Source organism: Phascolarctos cinereus, unplaced genomic scaffold, assembly GCF_003287225.1.
Source record: "Phascolarctos cinereus isolate Bilbo 61053 unplaced genomic scaffold, phaCin_HiC Scaffold_5;HRSCAF=322, whole genome shotgun sequence".
Lineage (NCBI taxonomy): Eukaryota > Metazoa > Chordata > Mammalia > Diprotodontia > Phascolarctidae > Phascolarctos > Phascolarctos cinereus.
Window position 1 is genome coordinate 19,482,999 of NW_027555958.1, and position 19,329 is coordinate 19,502,327.

The following is a 19,329-nucleotide window of genomic DNA, read 5'->3' on the forward strand; positions in this document are numbered from 1 at the left end:
GAACTCAAAGAAAGTGGGAAGGGAATTGGTGGCCCAAGCCCCAAAGGCACCTTTATTTTTCAGAAGAGGAAATTGAGGCCCAAGTGGGCAAGTGACTTGGCCAAGGCCATGCAGTGGGTTCAGGGCTGGACCTATAGCCCAGGGCTCTTGAATCTGGGTCCAAGGCTTTTTCCACTGTACCAGGATGTCTTCCACCTTTCGGATCTTGGGGAAATGACCCTGTGGGCCACTCTCCTCATCCTTAGGAAAAACTAGGTCCCCAGTCTCCCTCCTCCTTCCCCTGCTTCCCTCTTAGGTGCTCAGGTGTTTTTAGAGGCTAGTCTACAGCCAGGTAGCTGTGGTTAATAGAGGAGAAAGGAATGATTAGAAGATAGCACTCCAGTTACCCCAGTTAATACAGGGAAGGAAAACACTGTGGGGTTAGTGAAGGGGAGGCAGCCTGACTTGGGAGAGGGCAGGGACAGTAATGGTCCAGTGGTCAGAGCTGGTGCCTTTCCCCACTCACAGATGGGAAAAGATAGGGCCATAGTTTGGGAGCTGGATGGAACCTTAAAGGCCTTCTAGTTTACCCCTCTCACTTTCCAGATGAGGCAAAGTTGTTCAGGGTCACAGTGGTACTAGCTTTTAGCACAGTGCCTAGTATATAGTAGGCACTTAATAATGTTTATTGACTAAGTGGAAGTGCCTGGAAGTGAACCCAGGGCCTCAGACCCCCAAACCAGAACTCTTTTTACTGTATCACATTGCCTTGGAGTTTGATTGGGAAGTCACCATCCTCAGTCTTCACACCTTGCATCTGGTGGACAGAGAGAAAGTGAGGCTTGGGATGGGGAGTCCTTCATCCAGGAGAGATACCAACAGGGGGGCCCTAAGTCCCAGTCAGTTCTGGGGATGGGGGGGTGGTCCCAATTCATAATTGGCATCTAACCAAGCCATTGATTGCTTGGATTTCAGGACAAGCACTGACATTTAGACTTCTTATCTCATCCCAGGGGTGAGGGACAATTCAAGGGGTTTCTGAAGGAATCCATGTCCAAAGGGCTAGGCTATCCCTGCCTTTAGCCTGAGCAGGTAGCTGGGATCATGTCAGCTGCTTTCCCCTTGTAATAGACCTCCAGAGAAATATAGTGGTAAGGCTTGGGAGGGGGGAAGTGGAAGGAGGGAATGGCATGTGTGGAGCTTGAAAGAAAGGGAGACCCTCCTAGCCACCAGATCTTGTTTTCCTCCCTCCCCCGTCCTCCCCATCCCCTCCCTCTGCCCGTCCCAATTCCTAGAGATGACTGAAAGCTAGGCAGAAAGGTTAGTCTTGTCAGAGGCAGACAGACAGACTGAAAGAGCTGAACACCTCACACAGGGATTTTCCAGGCAGCCCTCAGGGATGGGGGAGGGTCCTGGTGGAAGGTTACCATGGTAACCCGGCTGGTCCCCCCTCCCCCATCCTGGCCACAGCTTTTCTCCTCATGGAACCTTGAGATGGAAGGGAAAAAAAAGAAGTCAACTGGGGAATGGGGCCCTAGGGGTGACTGGGAGGAGTCTTACCTCACCTAGCCCTGCTGATAAAAGAAAGGCTGGCTAACTTTTCCAACCCTCTTCTGCAGACAGCCCTTGAATCCATAGGATTCAATGCTGCACTTCTCTCTCTCCCACATACTCCCTTGCCCATCAGTGTTAACATGGAACCTTGAACCCTGATATTCAGCCCCCATCTTGGACATTAAGCCTCTTCCCCAGCACCCCACCATCATTCCCAGCACAGAGCTGACACTGGGCTTCTGTCCTTGACAATGAACTCTGATTCCTGACCCTCAGTCCTCATCCCTGGCACTGACCCCTTGTCTTTGACACTAAACCTCCACTGCTGACATTGAACCTCTATCCCAGAAATTGAGCCATCATGGAGTCTTGGTCTCCAACCCTGAGCTGAGCTCTCAACTCTGACACTGAATTACCATCTCCATCAGAGCCCTGATTCTTGACATTGGTCAGTGAACAATGGGCTCCTATCCCCATCCCTGACCTTGTGAGGTCAAAAACATTTTCTCTGCAGCTTTCAGGGATTCAGATGAATTTTTCATTCTTATTTTCCAAGATCAGGCACTCAAGGCAGGTCCCTTTTGCACTGAGCCCACGGCCATGGCCACAATACCTGTACCTTTGATCAGGGTCCTCATTGGTCAGTGACCATCCCCTCTCATCCCCACCTTTGGGCCCCTACCTGGTTATCCTCCTGGGCTCCATGAAACTAGGTGAGTCCCGACGCCTCTTACGAATAGGTGAGTAACTCCGGGACCGCCGCCGGGGCCTAGTAGCTTCCCCCTCTGGGTGCCTTGTCCGGCCATCACCTTCCTTCTCTCTGAAACAGACAGGCTCACATTAATTGGAATTGATACAACCCTCAGGCCAGACCTTAGGATTTCCAAGTTCTCTTTCCCCCGTCCCTCCCATACAATCTGCTTCCCTTCTCTCATCCTGATACTCTTCCATAGACCCTGTGATACACAGGCCTTCCAATTTCCAAAGCTCCCAAGCTTCAGGGCTGCCTTCCCTGTGTGACCATGGCCATGCCTGCTGCACGCACCCTCACCATGGCCCTGCTAGACACTTTCAGTAGAAGTTCTCTGTTTGACCCCTACCCCCACCCCCCACACCATGCAGGGGCTTGCCATCTTATGATTTTCTTCCATAGAGGAGCAAGGTCCAGGGATTGGGACCTAGGATGTACCCCGTCTCTGTGCCAACACCAAGCTTGGAGGGCAACCAGGCCTACCTGGGGAAGGCACTTTATCACACTGAGGGGTGTGTATGGGGGGGAATCAGGTGCCTTTTCCAGGAGGCCCAGAGGGACTCCGGACACTAGGTCATTGCTTACAGTTGAAGTCTTTAGCTTGGGAGAGACTTTGAGCACCTAGTCATATGGCAGAGGAAAAACCTGGAGCCCACAGAGGGTAGATGTATTCCCAGGCTCACACAGGTCAAAAGTCTTGGTGCTAGAATTCAGTTTCAGTCTTCAGATTCCAAATTCATTGGGCTCTCTCCACTCTATCACTCAGTAAGTGATACAGACTGGGTCAGCTAGATGCTGACTAAATCTGCTTGATTCTGGGAAATGTGACTGCACAAGCATTAGCCGGTCTCATTCTGTGGGGGCCTCAGTTTTCCCAGATGTAATGAAAAGTGGTTGGATTCATGACTTTTCAAGTACCTTCCAGATTCTGTGATCCTTACCAGCTAATGGTACAAGGATGCTCCAGGTCACTAACTTGGGAACCTCTCAGAACCTTCTCAGTATATGCCCAGCCTCCTTGCCAATAAGCATAAGAGGATTCCTCAGAGCTAGAAGGGACCTGAGGACCATTAAGGCCAGACTCTTCATTTTACAGTAGGCCCATTAACTGAGGCCCATTGAGGTGCAGTGATTTGCCCAAGGTCACACAGTAGCGAGTCAAAGAGCTGGGATTTCAACCCAGGTCCTTTAGACTCCAAATCCACTTTCTTTCAACTGTGCCACGATGTGCTTAGGAAACTGGGCCTCATTTGAAGATCCATCTAAGAAAAGTGTGTAACCAGGCTAGCCTGTCTGCTCAGTGACCTGCCATCTATAGTCTAAGGGCTAAGGAGAATGATTTTTGATCATCCAGAGTTTCATTCTACCCTGTTGGTGGAACTGAATAACTGGGAATTCAGTGGAGTGTGGTGTGTGTGTGTGTGTGTGTGTGTGTGTGTGTGTGAGAGAGAGAGAGACAGACAGACAGACAGACAGACAGACAGAGACAGAGAGAAACATAGAGATAGACTTGGGGAGAGAAGAGGGGAGGACAGAAAGAGAGGGATAGTGACAGGGAGAGGAGAGAGGGGGGAGACAGAGACAAGGAGGAAGAAGAGGAGACACAGACAGAAAGAGAGAGAGACAGACATAGGGATAGGCACAGGAAGAGAAGTGGGGTGGGGGAGACAGAGACATACAGAGAGAGAGAGGGAGGGAGAGAGATACTCCAAAGTCTTCTTCAGGCTTGGGAATGTATTATCCAATGTTGTGTTGAAGGTGGGGCCAGTGTGATCAAATTCTGGGGGCTGTCACAGGATCATAGCTGCAGAACTAGAAGGGATTTTAGAGGCCATCTAGCTCCATGCCTCCCCCATTTTACAGTTGGGGAAACTGAGACCCAGGAAGGTGAAGTGTTTTGACCAAGGCTATGTAGGTGGTGCTGGTCAGAAGCAGCATTTGCCTCCAATTTCGCTTCAGCAGGTGGCCCCAGCATTGACTCCCAAACAGTCGAGGCTGGCAGACACCTCACAGATGACCTCCCCTGAACTCTTCATTTTCCACAGGAAGAATGAGGCTCAGACCGCCCCCCCCCCCCCCCCCCCCGGCAATGAGTAGAGTGCCTTGTTCCCTATTCACTGCACCACACTGCCCTCCAGGGTCTAGTGTGAGGCAGGGAATGTCCTTTAACCCCAAGGCAGGGAAAGTGTTGTCGCCTGCACTTTATATGCTTCACTTTCCTCCTCTCTAAAATGAGGGGCTTGGACTAGAGATCCCTTCCACCTCTACATCTGATCCCAACTTCGGAGTCTCAGGCAAGTCACATGTCTCCGGGCTTCAGTTTCCCCATTTTTAAAATGGAAGGTTGGTCTGGATGGCTTCTGAGGGCCCTTCCAGTCTCGTTTACACTTGGGTTGGGCTGGGGTGCCAGGTGTTAGGCCTGGCTGGGCTGGGCTGGGGCAGGACGTTAGGGATCAAGGTTAGGCTCGCCGCCACCAGCTGAGGCTCCCGGACCCCAGTCCAGTCCCAACCCGCAGGCCCGCGGGCTCTCACTTTTTCCCGGGGGCGCAGTGGCTACGATCCTGGCTGGGTTCCGGGCCCGGCTGGTGGGAGGCGCCCGACGCATCCGAGTCGCTGCTGGAGCCGGCGCGGCTGAGCGATCGCGGGGAGCTCCGAGGGGCCGGGGCGCGGGGCCGTCTGCGTCCCTTACGACGCGGCGCCGAAGTGGCGGAGCGCGAGCGCCGCCGGTGCTTGGCTTCTCCCGCTACGCTCCCGCAGGCACCGCCGCCTCCTCCTCCTCCTCCTCCTCCTCCGGGCATACTTCCTGTGCCTCCTCCGCCTGTGCCGCCTCGGCCGCCCCTGACCAGTGGCTGCGGCGAAGCCGCTGGGGCTTCGACCCTCTTTCCCCCGAGGCGGTGTGGTCAGGGCTGGCTCCTCTTTGGTGTGGGCTCGGGGTTCGGGCGAGTTGGGCCTCTGAACAGGGGACACAGAGAAAGAAAGAGGAGACGAGAGACAGAGGGGAGAGAGAGAAGGAGGGGAAAGGAGAGAAGGAGAGATGGGCTTTTAAAGATTACCTCCCGGGACGCGCTGTCGCTCACATCGTCAACGCACGGTGCATTCTGCAAATTACACAGACCCTGCTGCCCTGCCCTGCCCCTTCCTTCCTTCCTTCTTTCCTTCCTTCCTTTCTTCCTTCCTTCCTTCCTGATCACACCTTCTGGGTGGGCCTCCATAAATGCAGCTCATGCAAGTCTCTTCGCATGCAAAAACACCAAGGAACGGATCGGAAAGAGAGGAGAAGGGAGGTCCAGGTGGGTTGGGGGAACGGTGGGGAGAAGGCTGAGGATAGGGGGAGGCGGAGGTGATGAAAGAACGATTGGGGGTGGGAAAGAGAGGAGAAGGGGGGAGACCAGAGTAGGGCAAAGAACCCAAACCGACAGACTCTTCCACCCAAAGGGGAAAGGGATGAGGGTGGGGGCGAGGAGAAGGAAGAAAGAAAGGAAGGGGGGGAAAAACCCAACACAGGAATATCACAGAGATGGTACGAACAGAAAAGGCGGCCATAGGGGGCTAGGGGGAAGAGCGTGTATAGAGAGAACAAGAGATAGAGATGGAGCTATATAATGAAGAGATGGGGTCAAACAAGACACAGATGGCAAAGGGTTGGGGAAGGAATGGGGAGGGGGAGGGGGGACAGGGAAGGGTTGGGGAGAACTCAACTGAAAACAGAACCAGAGAAAGGAAGGAAAAAAAACCAAAAAAATAAAAAAAAAACCACGAATGTCATAGATACTGAAATAAAATATGTCTCTGAACTCCTGGGAAACTGATTTTTTTTTCTTTTTGGCCCTGAAGAGAGCTGTTGAGCTGTAAGTAGCTTCATCCTACTGTCTTTCTTTTTCTCTTTTTTTAAAAAATTCTGATTTTTAAGTCCCTCTTGGATAACGTCCACTTACCAAAAAAGTGGCATTTCCTCCTTTAGTAGGTAAGGTGTGAAGAGAAGGGAAAAGTGGGGCAACATAAGTTCATCATTAGATTCACAAAAATGCAAGAGAGATAGATAGAGAGAAAGATCAAAATGAACCAACCCGTTTCCTCGACCTTGGCCTTGCCATCACCAGGCATCACCAACTGCTGAGCCACTGACTCAGGAAGGAATGACTGGTGAATTAGCTCACCTGGATCTTTGCTTTCCTGTTTTTAGGTGTGTGTGTAGATAGATTTTCAAAACCAAGTTATGAAACAGGTTGGATAGGGATCACCTTGGATTTTTGGAAGCTAAAACAAAGGCTGGAAGCAAAAAAGAAAAAATAAAAAAAAGAAAAGGCTACCTGTGCTCATTAGCATTCTGCTGATGTGCCCTCGGCAGAGATCAATGGCTAACCATGACAGGAGGATCCTGAAAGAGTTTGCAGGAGCCTTAGAAAGAGCCTTTGGAGGGGCTAAGTGGAGGGTGTGGGAGGCAGCTAGTAGAGATTGACTCTATAGGCACTTTCCTCAATTTCCTTCTACCATCAACACCACCAGGGAGGTGTTTTCTTAGGGTCCTTGGATGGGGGTGGGGAGTTGGAGAGGATTGTAAAGAATAGGTCTGTGAGGAAGGCTCAACCCTTGAGCAATAGCCACACTTCAGCAAATGCCAGGTTTCTGAGGAAGAGTTGGTTTCCTGAGTATGATGTAAGGCAGTCTAGGGGGTCAGTTATGAGGTGTCTATCTACAAGGCTATTTTAGGACCCTGGGGTTAGGAGAGGAGGCTGTATGCCCACATCTTCCTTTTAGCCAGAAATTGACTTGACCTCAATTGAGATCATCCCAAGGGGATCCATGCTAGAGGATAGTCTGTGACCCAAGCTTTGTTAGAGAGCCACCGACTGATAACCTGAGTAGCCAGCGGCCACGAACCAAAGAGAGGGATGAGGAGAGCTTCCCCAGGGTGGCCAGTGCTGAGAAGGCTCAGACCTGGGGATCATGGCAACATCCTTTAGGTGCCTTTGGATGAAAAGAGGGCAGAGGTGTCAGGAGGGATGAGCTGATTGCCTGATCCAGACCTGTTCCCTCCCCACCATTAGCTCCATCCCCCATACCCTAAGCCCAGTTTCAGTGTCGTGAGGTGATAAAGTAGCATGGCTGGAATGGCTCCTCAGTGGCATGGGAACCCAGCACACATGACCAGGCTGGCCCATGACTGGTGAATCATCTCAGCTGCACCCATCAAGTACCCGGAACCTACTTTTCTGGATTCCCCTGGGGGCTCATGTCTCTATCACCTCCTTAGCCATCCAACCCACCCTCCAACCCCGGCCCTGCTCTGGGAGGTCAGGAAACCTAGGCTCTGGGTTCATCCCCATCATTGGCTTGCCCTGCATCTTGGGCCTCAGTTTCTTTTCCAGGATCTTTGAAATGGGGAGAATTATCCCTGCCTCCATCCCAGTCTCCCAAGACATGTCATGAAAATAAAATGAGCAGCTAAAAGATGGGGAACAGCTTGGAGGTAAAACTGCAGAAATCCTAGAGATCAATAAGTCTACCTGCCAAACTTAGGTCCTGCCTACTCCAGGAAGCCTCCTCTGATTATGTGTAACCTCAGCACCTAGCACTATACCAGACACATGAGACACAATGCTCGTTAAATGATTCATTACTTTGTTGATCTCCTGATCTCTCTGCTAGTGTCTAAAATTTTCACTTTGGCAGCCAATTGAAATTCTTGTATTTGATGCTTTCTTGTCGGCCCGTCATACTCTGAGCAGGGACTGTGCCTCCTCTTGGCTCCCTGAAGGTGCTGCCTAACTCCGGGATGGGTATATAGGAGACAGTCTTGTAGTGCTTGGTCAACCCCAGAATGAAACTCTCAGGGGCCTCAAAAACTCATAGCCAGGCACGAACCTATCTTTCAACCCCTTTTCTGGCCGATGTTTGAATCTCTCCCTCTTACAACATTTAGCCATTACAGACATTGCCCTCTTCTGCCTGCCTCATGAGTTACCTATAGTTAAATCCACTTAGACCTATGCACCCTATGCCCCTCCCTCTCCCCAAGCACCAACTCCCTTCCCCAGGACCAAGAAGGATATAGAGAGGGGTCCATCTGGTTGAGAAGTTGGTTTCCCTGGTGACCACATCCTCTTCTCTTGAACTTGAAACTTGGGGGTGTGTGTGTGGGAGAATGGGAGGGAGGAACTGTGAGATCCTGGGAAAAGGCACCCTAGGATTCCCCTCTGAGATGGGAGTGAAGAGTGGAGGTAGGAACAGACTGCAAAGACTGCTGCTTACATGAGCTCAGATTTGAGGGTGAAATGGACCTTAGAGATCAGCCCTGTGCCCATTTTATAGAAGAGGAAACTGAGGCCTAGATCACATAGCAAGTAGCAGAGATGGAATTGAAACTGAAACCCTCTAGTTCCAAATCTAGCTGTCTTCCCATTGCACCAACCTCCCTCCCCCCACCCACCCCACCCCTTCCCAAATCTCTTCTACCCAGACTCAAGCTGACATGTCTCCTTACCTCTGCATACATATAATCTCTCTTAATACTATGCTTTAAAAAAAAATACTATGCTTTTTGAGGGGACAAAGTATGATGTTAGGGAAAGTCCTGATTTGGAAACCAGCAAAGCTAGGAGGTTACAACCACCACCCCTGGGCTTCATAAACCACTCCAGTCATGTGATTTCTTTCTCTTATGTTCCATCATCTCCCCTCCCCCCTCCCCCCAAAGCCCTGAGGCCTCATGCCAGACCCTGGGAGTCTTTCTAGCCTTGCATCTCTCCATCTTCAGACACTTTCCCCCAACCTTGCATCACCTTCAGACCAATGCTAGTGTGCCAGTAATAACTTCAGATAACAGGGAAACTGGAAACCAATAAAAATCAGTTGTTAATAGAGGAGCAAGAGCTTTGGAGGTTAAAGTGGCAGAAATGCACAGGGATCATGTCCACTTGCTAGCAGGAGCCAGAGGTCCTGGTACTGCCTCTACCACACTAACTTGCTGAGTGTGATTTCCAAAATGACCTAATATCTCTGAGCCTCAGTCTCCCCATCTGCAAAATGGGAATAATTCACCTCTGCTCTGCCTTGCGAGCCATTGAATGAAATTGTGTGTGTGTGTGTGTGTGTGTGTGTGTGTGTGAGACAGAGAGAGAGAGACAGAGAGAAGTGGGTTTTTTTGGGGGGGGCATGGTGGTGTAGGTCAAAGAGAGCATAAAGCTTGATACAGACATGAATGCTTTAGTCCCATCTGCCTGTAAAAAGAAGTGTAGTAACAGAGGATAAAGGTCAGGGATGAAGCCTTAATGGAATATCCTGACAGCAGAGAAGGAAAGAAAAAAAATGAATGAGTCATACCCAAATATTTTTGTAATAGTAAAAAGGGCAAAAAAAATATTCCTTTGCTTTAAAAAATACAATCTTGGGCCTGTTGAAGGGAAACTAAGGTTGGTCAGCCCAGTGGGCCCTCCAGACTTTCTTCTTTGGTTGGGGTGGGGACTTGTGTGGTAGCTGTCATTCAGCTTTAAAAGTCTCTGGAACCTTGGGGGAAAGAGGTAATGTGTTGGTGCCCTGAGAGAATGGCCTAATTAATCGTAAGGCCTCTGATGGTGAAATTGTAAGGGAGGGAGAGGAAGAGGTCAAAGGGAACAGAGTGCCAGCTGTCTTACCAGACAAAACCCCCTCCTTCTTCTAGCCCTTTAATCCCCCACCCCGAAGTTTGCTTCCTTTGAGAGAAAGTAGCCTAGGAGTCAGGAACACTTGAATGTTCCCTGCCTGCCTCTGATACGAACTAGCTCTGCGGGCTGTGGAGCCTCCCCTATTAGATTGTAAACCTCCTGAGACCAGGGACCATATTTGAATTTTCTTTGTATCTCTAGGGCTCAGCAAAGTGCGGGATATAAGGCAAGCACTCCATATATGTTTGTTGATAGGTTGTACTGATAGGCAGTACCTCTTAGTACCCCCAGGCAACACTCTAAGACTATAAAATTACAAATCCAGTTGCTGATCTGCATCCATGAAGAGGATTTAATACACCAGGAATCCCCTAAACTACTGAAATGATGGGTCTGTATTCCTTCTTTCCTCCCTCTACCTCAAAAGAATCTTCCCAACTCATCTACATTCCCAAGGCAGGGTCATAAATGGAGATGCAAATAAGCCTAAGGGAAGGAAGATTCCTCTCCCTTCCATAGGGGACAATGGGATGGGAAGTCTGCTAGAGAAAGCCAAGGGGGTCTTTCTTAGAGTGGGAAAAGAGATAGATTATTAGGGGCTTGAGCTCCTGGATCCTGGGTGTCATGGCACATCCTCCTAAGGTTGACACCTAGCTAGCTAAGAGAGAGGGACCTCTATGTTCCCTTCCAGCTCTGATGGAATCCAGAACATTCCAGCTGGGCTGGACTCCACCAGATTTTAGAAATTCTAGTTGCCCATTTTCCCATAGAACTTTTAGAGGTAGGAGGGAATTCAGGGGCTATCTCATCCAACCTATACCTCCAAAGGAATCCCGTCCCCCCATACCCAGCTTCTACTTGCTGACTTCCAGCAAGGCTCGGAAGAAGCCTATTCCATCTTTGACAGCTGTTATTTTTGTGAGGATTTCCTTGGAAAGGCAGCTTTCAAAACCCAGGCTTTTTTCTCTCAAGGCCAACTAAAATTCAATGCACACAGAACAGCCATGTTGCCTAGCTCAGCCCCCACTTTTGGTGTACAGGCTACATTCTTGGGGCTTCCCCCAACCCCTAAGGATCTCCAGGAGGCACTGCTGAGCTTTCCTGGCATCCTCTCCCTATCTGTGGTCCATAGCTGCTGTCCAGGCTGCCATTAGCTCTGAGGCCCCAAAGAAAGCCCAATGGGAGGACAGAGGAGGAATTCATTCTACCCCAGGCTTCCCCTCAAATGTTATCCTAGGGGGATTTTCAAATAGCTCTTTAACTCAGCGGAGCCCAGCCAAAACCCACAGGGTGAAGGAAGTGGGGATTTGGCGTAGGTGGGAAAAGAAGGGCAGATTTCACTGATTAGTCTCTTTGTGAATGATCCCTTTTCATAATGGAAGAAGGATGAATTATTTCTCTTCTTCCTGGCTGTCATCCTGAAACTTCCTTGAAAATCTTGATGCTAAAGTTGAGCACCAAAGGGTTGTAATTGTGTTCAGGGCAGCTGGGATCAAAACCAATGTATATGCTTCCTCTTTCTTTCTCAAGCTAGCCCCCAACTTGGCCAGTCTGAGAGAATGGCTTCGCAGGTTGGGTGAATTTTGGTTACCCGCCACTTCAGGCAGCAGAGGAAATCCAACACAATGCACTGTTCACAACAGGAAATACAGAGTCAGGAGGCTAAAACCACACAGAAATGCATTCTAACAACAACAAGAGAGAGCAAGAGAGAGACAAGCAAGGAAGAAGGAAGGAAGGAAAGAAGGAAGAGAAGGAAAAGAGCATAGAAGGAAGGGAAAAGAGGAGGGGGATATAGAAGGGAGGAGGAAGGAATACATGAGGGGAAGGAAGGAGGAAAGGAAAAGAAAAAAGATGAATTAGAAAGGGGGACAGAAGGGCAAGAAGGAACCCCCCCAAAAAACAAAAAAGGAGAAACAAATGGCCTTTTAGCTTTTAAAAAATGTTTAAAACATATAGAACCACCAAAAAAATCATATGAAAAAGAGACAGAGACAGGAGAGAGAGAGAGAGAGAGAGAGAGAGAGAGAGAGAGAGAGAGAGAGAGAGAGAGAGAGAGAGAGAGAGAGAAAGAAAGAGAATATCACATTAAAACCAAGCTCAGTGCTGCAAGGCTTATCTGGAGATGGGAACGTGCGTAGCCAGACAAATACCTACCTTCTGATTGGTCAGTGACAGGAATGCAATAATAACAAAGAAAAGGAAAATCTCCCATTTGGATGCAGAATGGGAAAAAGACAATGACTCTTTTTAGTATTCGCCACTTTCCACCCCTGGCTAATAAAGCAGTTGATTTGGCTGGGGCAGGGGAGAGGGGCTTGCGCCCCATCCCCCTGTAGGGCGGCATTTCAGGACACCCCAAGCAGCCATTTGACTTTTCTCTGCTCTTGTTTGTTTTTGTTGTTCCGAATGTCTGAGCCGAGTTGCCTTTAACTCTCTTACCAACAGAGACCTTCCAGAGAGCATGCAATAAGCAGCAGATGGAGATGGAACAACATGGAGGGGGCCCATAGCGGGGAGAGGAGAGGAAGAGACAGAGATGGGGAGGGCAAGGGAGGGAGTAGACAGACCCAGAGAGAGAGAGAGACAGAGAGACAGAGACAGAGAGAGAGAAGAGGGCAATCCAAAAGAAGCCAGTCAGAGTGGAAGGATGAAAGTGGAAAGGAAAACCGTCCATTTAAAAGGGAAGTCAACCAGGTTGGGTTTCGGAGGTTTCAACACCTGCTCCCCACCGGCCACTCAGTGTGTCTCGAACAAGTGAGGGCTATTTGCATAAAGAGAAAACTCCCACTCCACCTCTCATTTTCCTTTCTGGACTGAAAGGGGCCCTTAAAGCACTTTCAAGATTCTCCTATCTCCTCTCCCTAGAACCTTCTCAACTACCTTTAGATTGTAAGCTCCTTGAGGGCAGAGACAGTTTTACTTTTTTTGGTTTTGTATTCTTCACACCTAGGTCAGCTTCTGGCACCTGGCTGGAACTTAATAAATGCCTATGGATTCACTACTTAATTCTCCCAGGGATCACCAGACTTGGGTGGGGAGATGCCGATCTTTTCTCTGCAAATCCTTGCTGGAGCATCACCCTTCTCCTGGATTCAGGCATCTAAACTGACCAAGGGTGGGGAGAGAGCTATAGAGGGCAGAAGGTCAAATAGACACCAATGGAAGGGCTCAGCAGAAAAAACCCTTAAGTGCCATGAGGAAGTATTAGTTACCAGCTTCAGTAAGGATCTTTAGAGCCTGTTTCTTGGGATAGGACACAGGAATCAGGACTAAACATGAGGACACCCAGGTAAGGAAACTCCCTCTACCAGTTCAGGTCAACACCTTTTCTGCAACTTCTATTTGCAGGGAGTTGATCACTAGAATGGTTAAGTGTCTTGTCCAGTTACAGCCAGTAGGTGTCAGAGGTGAGATTTGAACCCAGGTTTTCATGGCTTCAAGACCAACTCTATCCACTCTTTCATGTTGTCTCCCTTGGCATGAATGAAGGTTAAATCAAGAACTTGGGGGAGGGCTTATGGTTCTGCTTGAAGTTCAAAGATTTCTAGGGAGGGGCAAGGGGCCGATTCATGACTTCTTCCTAGAAACAGATGCGTTTTACTTTAGGCACCCAATGTGTTTCTGAAAAATAGAAATGGAAATGGATATTGTATAAATTACATCCCATTAAAAATCACATGAGGGGAATACACTATTTAAAAGAAAATCCTTTTTAAAAGTGGAAAGATTCTCTGATGAAATGAATGCCCTCCACCACCCCCCCCTCAGTTTATTTGGTTTGGACCTTTCCTTCTCCTGGGCTCCTACGGCTGAGGTCCATGGATTTTGCAAAGGATCCTCTCTATGACCTTGGTAGGAGAAGGATGACAGCAGGTGTGTCCTACTCTGATGAGACAGAAAGGCACAGAGGCCAAGGCAAAAATGGAGATGACCCATTGGAGGATTCTCAGAGTGGGAGTATAGCTAATTGTGGCCTTTTCTCATGTCTTCTCCCAAGTTATTTATAAGGATTTATAAAGTGGCAAAGGAAAAACTAGGCATTGGTGAGGACTCGGCTGGTGCTTTAGCCTAGTGTTTCCAGGAGTGCAGACCAGCCTCGAATTCTCAGGATATTGGCCAGAACCTATCTCTTAGGGTGAGTCAGCAATGGGAAGGAGAGGACGGGCTTCTTCCCATCAGCTGTCTGAGCTACTAATGAACCACCAACCACTGATAGTACACCAACAAATTACAGTGATCATTGACAGGTTGGTCTGAGCCTGCTTCACAGCTCAGCCACTCAGTGACATTGCAAGGGTAGAGGAGCAAGGTGACAAGTCTCCTCCTTCTACATTTCTATGTGTCCTACAACTTTCTGGAATTCTACTGGGATGGAATTTCTGCTTTGAGTTCTAATTGGTTCCAGGGGCCTTGACTGTTTAATTATAAGGCGAATGATGACCACCCCCAAAAGGGATCCCTAGGTCTGCCCCAGAGCCTATTTATGAGGGGCTCCCAAGGAAATGCTCCAGGGCCATGCTTGCTCTTCCTAACACTATCTTTGTAAATTAAGAATAATCCTCATGTCCTGGATTCTCCTTGATGTCCTGTGATGAATCTGTGCTTCATACCATGGGCTGCCTGATAGTCTTTCCTTTGTCTCCCTCCTGAACCTTGGAGCTCCAAGTGTCTGGTGTTCTGGGGATCATCTAGATCTTTACTACAATGTATCATATACCCTCCCTATCCTCCTTCAGAAGTGGAACTAGGGTGCAATGAGAAGAACATCAGCCTGAGTCAGGAGACCCCCAGATTATGGCATTTATGAGCTATGGAGTGGATGACTCTCGCTCTCTGGATCTCAATTTGCCCATCCATAAAGTGAGAAGGTTGAACCAAATGACCTCTAAGACCCCTCTTCCTGCTCCATTATCTTATGGGCTTTTTGTTGGTCCATGACAAGAAGTAACCCTAGGCCTTACCCTGTGAGAGACAGCTAGGAGGTATAGTAGACAGAATGTTAGGCTTGCAGTCAAAATAGACCTAAGCTCAAATTATACCAGATATTTCCTGTGTGACTCAGGGCAAGTCACTTATCTTCTCCTCATCTGTAAAATGAGGAGATTGGATTCAATGGCATTTAGCATCCCTTCCAGAACTAAATCTACAATCTTATGGTCCTGGAGGAAGGGATGTTTACTTGACAAGGGTATTCCCAGTATGAATTATTTCTTTCTATAGTCATCTTCCCTTTTAAATTCCAGTTACAGAGGAGGGGTAAAAAGAAACAGTTTGAAACAATGATCAGTGTCCACTTGAAATTCAAAAACATGTCTCTGCATCGACGTGGCCAAAGGCGTCCACAGCGACACACACAACGCAAAATTCTAGAACAACACAGTAGATACCAGAAAATAAAATAAATGGAGAAATAGTTTGCATTTCTGTACATTACAAATGGGAGAAAATATAATAAGATCAAGAAAAGAAAGGGGGGAAAAACCACAGGACAAGGTAGGTGAACTCCCCCAACCCAGCCCTTGCCTGCTGTAATCCCCCATATTACCACGGTTCAAATGGGAGGCTAAAAAACAAACAAAAACACAAATGGGATTAAAAAGTGTTGTGTGGCTTTTAAAAAATAGAGTAAGCAAAAATCTCCCCCATCACTTTGCCATCCCCACCTCCCACCAAAACATTTCTCATCATTTGCTAAACTCTATGACACCCCAACCTGAAAAAAGAGGGGCTAGGTCTCCTCTTGGCTTTGATTCTGCCTCCAAAATACTCTCCCAAGGGAAAGAAGGGGAGGTTGGAGGATGGTGACCACCCCACCCAATAGCATCCCAAGCAAAGGGAGAGAAACAAGATTGCACTAGTATTCCCCAGGGAGCTGGTTTTGGAAGAGGCTCAGGGGACATGGCTATCTTGGGACAGAGAGGGTGGACAGATGATTGAAGATCCTGAGTCTGTTAATGTTAAAGAAAGTAGGGGATAGGGCTCATCTGGTTTGTTTTCTGGGAGAAGGGTGATAATTGGCTGGTCCCTTCCCTTGCCACCTTCAACCTGAATGAGTTCCCTTGAAATTGGTTCAAAACAGGCCAAAGTTGAACCCTTTATTTGGAGGGAAACAGTATTGGGGAGGGGGCAATACCTGATCTCTTCTTGGATTTTGGGGATCATGTTGTCTTCTGTCTTACTATTATTGCCTTAAGGGAGAGTTTTAGGGATCATGGGATAGAACAGCTGATAAGTCCCTGAAGAGCACTGGATAAATTTAAAGGCTTGGGGAGGGGGGCCTTTTTCTTTTCTTAGTCTCAGTGTTCTCCAAAGCAATGGGTAGAGAACCTTAAGGTTGGTAGCAACTAGGAAGCAGCATAAAGAGTCTCTCTTTGACAAAGAGTCTGACCTTTGGTCAGCTTTCATCCTACCACCATGACCACATGGTTGTTGCTGTCCTAGGTGCTAGATATAATAAAAGGGAAAAGGTAGGGGTAAATAGGATTTCCTTCTCTTCTTCTTTTTTTTTGGCTATGCCTTAGGAGTGGATGCTCCCTAGTGTGGGCTAAGGCACCTCCTTGACATGGGGAACTCTAAACAACTTAATGTCACCCTTTTTTGGACTTCACAGAAGGCTGGTCATTACCTTGTGTGAGCTAGCTAATGAAGGCCCTGAGGCCCTCTAGAGGATATTGATACATTGGGAAACTAATGTTTGGCCCCTTCCTTCCTGGGTGTATGGGCTCAGAACTCCTGGGCAGGCAGGTGTTGTCCTCTTTAGATTTAGAGTTTCCATCCACTGTAAGGTTGTGGGTCGTATTTTCTTTGAGTTTATGCATTGCGTCCCCATTAGTTTTGTGAGTCTGCGCCCCTCTGGGTTAGCCTGGACTATGCCATGTTGAGTACATCCTGTGGCTTTGAAAACCAATGATAGAGGATCCATTTAGATATTTCCTGGACTGACCTAGAGAAGGGGAGTGTCTCCTTCCTGATTCACTCCACTGCCTTTCAATTATGGACCAAGGGAGGAGCTTCCAACTGCCAGGAGGTTTGGCTAAAGAGAACTCAGGGCCTGGAAGGCACTAAAGAATATTCCATCCAGGTTGCAGAGTAAATTGCTTTCTTGAAATCACTTTCTTCTTAAATAAAAATTGCCATGGGTGGATAGCATCTGGAACATAGAGATATTTTCTTGGGTTCCCTTGCAATCCACAAAGTAGTTGCCATTGGTTTTCTTATCTAAGGAAATGGGAAAATTTGTTTAAAAAAAAAACAGGGAAAAAGAATGAAAGGAAACAGCCAAAAACTGAAATCAAAATCAAAACCAACACATACATGGCTGCTGCTATGCTAAGACATGAGAGGTGGAGATCAAACCCCAAAGGCTCCAGGGATGAATTGTACTACACATAGCTCCTGCTCTGAAGCAGGGGTATGACCAGAAAAGCTATCTAAGGCAGCTGATAGTCTAGAATCCAGAGGGCTTGGCTATAATTTTCTAGCCCCAGAAAGACATATCTTGACCTTCTTGCCTAGGGATAGGCAAAGGAGGTGAAATGAAGTGACCTTTTTTCCCAGAGGAATCAGGGAGAGGTGGGCTAAATATTTAATGGGCTGAGGCACGTTAGAAAGCCAATTGGACTGGAAGCTCGAAAACTCGACTTCTGCTGTTGGGGCTGGTACCAACTCATTTTGTGACTGAAGATGAATCACTTAAACTTTTTGGGGCTCAGTTTCCAGTGAACAGGGTGGGACTAGACAGTCTCTAGTTCCCTTTTAGCTCTGAAATGCTGTGATTCTAGTCTCAAAAAGGAGCAGGTCCCCTGTCCCCCAGCCCTGTCTCCACCTTCTTGGTGGAAGGATTAATGAATGTTGAGTTGTGGAGACTTGGGTTTAGTTGATCCTGTTAATCCCCCCATCTCAGTCTGTGATCTTTGAGTGTCCAGTGGCCCCTGTGCACCTCAGAGAGCCATGCCCTCCTACCAAAAGGATGGGTACAGGATAGATCTGGGTCATACCTCAAGAGAGGAAGGAGCTGACCGATGGTCAACGCATCTTTCAATTCAAGGGACATCAGATATTGTCTAGTTCAAACTCTCAGTCAATTTCAGAATTACATCAATAATGTCACTGACAAGGGGCCTTTCAGCCTCTGTATGAGTGTCTCTAATGATGGGGGATTCATTACCTACCAGATACTCCATTCTGCTACTGGACAGTTTTAATTGCTGAGAAGTGATATTGGGCAGAAATTGGCTTCTCTCTAACTTCTAGTCTTCTGTCCCGTGGGGCCAAGCCAAAAACCCCTCATCACTCTTTAAAGGAGAGATATCTTAGATGAAAAGTGTGGTATAAGGACAAAAAGTAGGGTGGGATGAGGAGGTTGGTCTTTCAAAGCAAAAAGGGTGGGACTCACTTCATGTGGTATTTCATAATTTAAATGCAGTGTTGGTGCTGGAGAAAAAAAATTGGACCAGACCAGGGGCTTTAAAAAAAAAAAGAGTAAGAATTGTGCCAAGCTCTCAAAAGTTTCATGGGGCTTAAAATATTCCTGGCTTTGGGGAACTCAGTACCAGACATGAAAACCTCAGTTTTGGGGGCAGATACTGCCAGGGATCAGTGCTGGGGTGGGGGTTCAATGTCACAGATAGGGAGTAGCACTGCGGATGGGTGTACTCAGTGCTGCTGATGGAGACTCAATCTTGGGGATGGGGCATTGAGTGCCAGGGACAGGGATCTGTGGACTAAGTGATACCACATTGAACTACTCAAGTTGCTTTTGGGGACAAAAAGCCTTACTACCCAAGGCTGATGCTAGGAGCTGAAATTAAAACATGTCTCCTTAGAGCAAATGCTCTAAGATCGTCAAAGAGACATGTGCATTTCTTATTCAGAGGTCCCAGGAAACAAAAGAGGATGGGAGTAGGGGGTTGGGGTGGGGGATGACACACTAACAGTTTGGGGAGAGCCCCCTTAAGCCATTTCTCTTCCCCAGGCCTCAGGTTTCTCATCTGTAAAATGAGGGGGGTTGGATTAGGTAACTTCTGAGGTTCTGTCTATCACTAGACCTATGACCCTTGACCCTAAGGCATCCTAATTTGTTTCCCAGTAATATTGCCTCCTTTACACATTCCAAATGGGGTATGTGGGCCTCCCCCCACTCCCAGCCAGGGGAAGGGGGCTCTTGGGGGGTCTTGCCCTTGTAGCAGAGGGAGCTCTTGTAGTAAGAGGCAGCTCTGGCTTGGTCACTGGGACTTCCAAGTTACGAGGACATATGGCTGTTAAGAACTCTGAATTCTAAGTGCATTTTTTCCTCTACTCATTAGCTCTATCTCAGTTTCTTCATCTATGAAATAGGAATAATCTTTTCCATACCTTCTTCATTGGGTGGTGGTGAGAGATCAAATGGGATAATGGATG

At 48.1% G+C, this 19,329-nt stretch overlaps 1 protein-coding gene across 1 annotated transcript in view; it reads right to left on the minus strand.

Moving 5' to 3' along the window:
* SRRM3 (serine/arginine repetitive matrix 3) overlaps positions 1-19,329 on the minus strand; it is a 102,932-nt gene that overhangs the window by 744 nt on the left and 82,859 nt on the right. Inside the window, 3 exon segments of the mRNA XM_078154705.1 lie at positions 2,216-2,353; positions 4,817-5,149; positions 5,151-5,236. Of these exon segments, the coding sequence (XP_078010831.1) occupies positions 2,216-2,353; positions 4,817-5,149; positions 5,151-5,236 (557 nt within the window).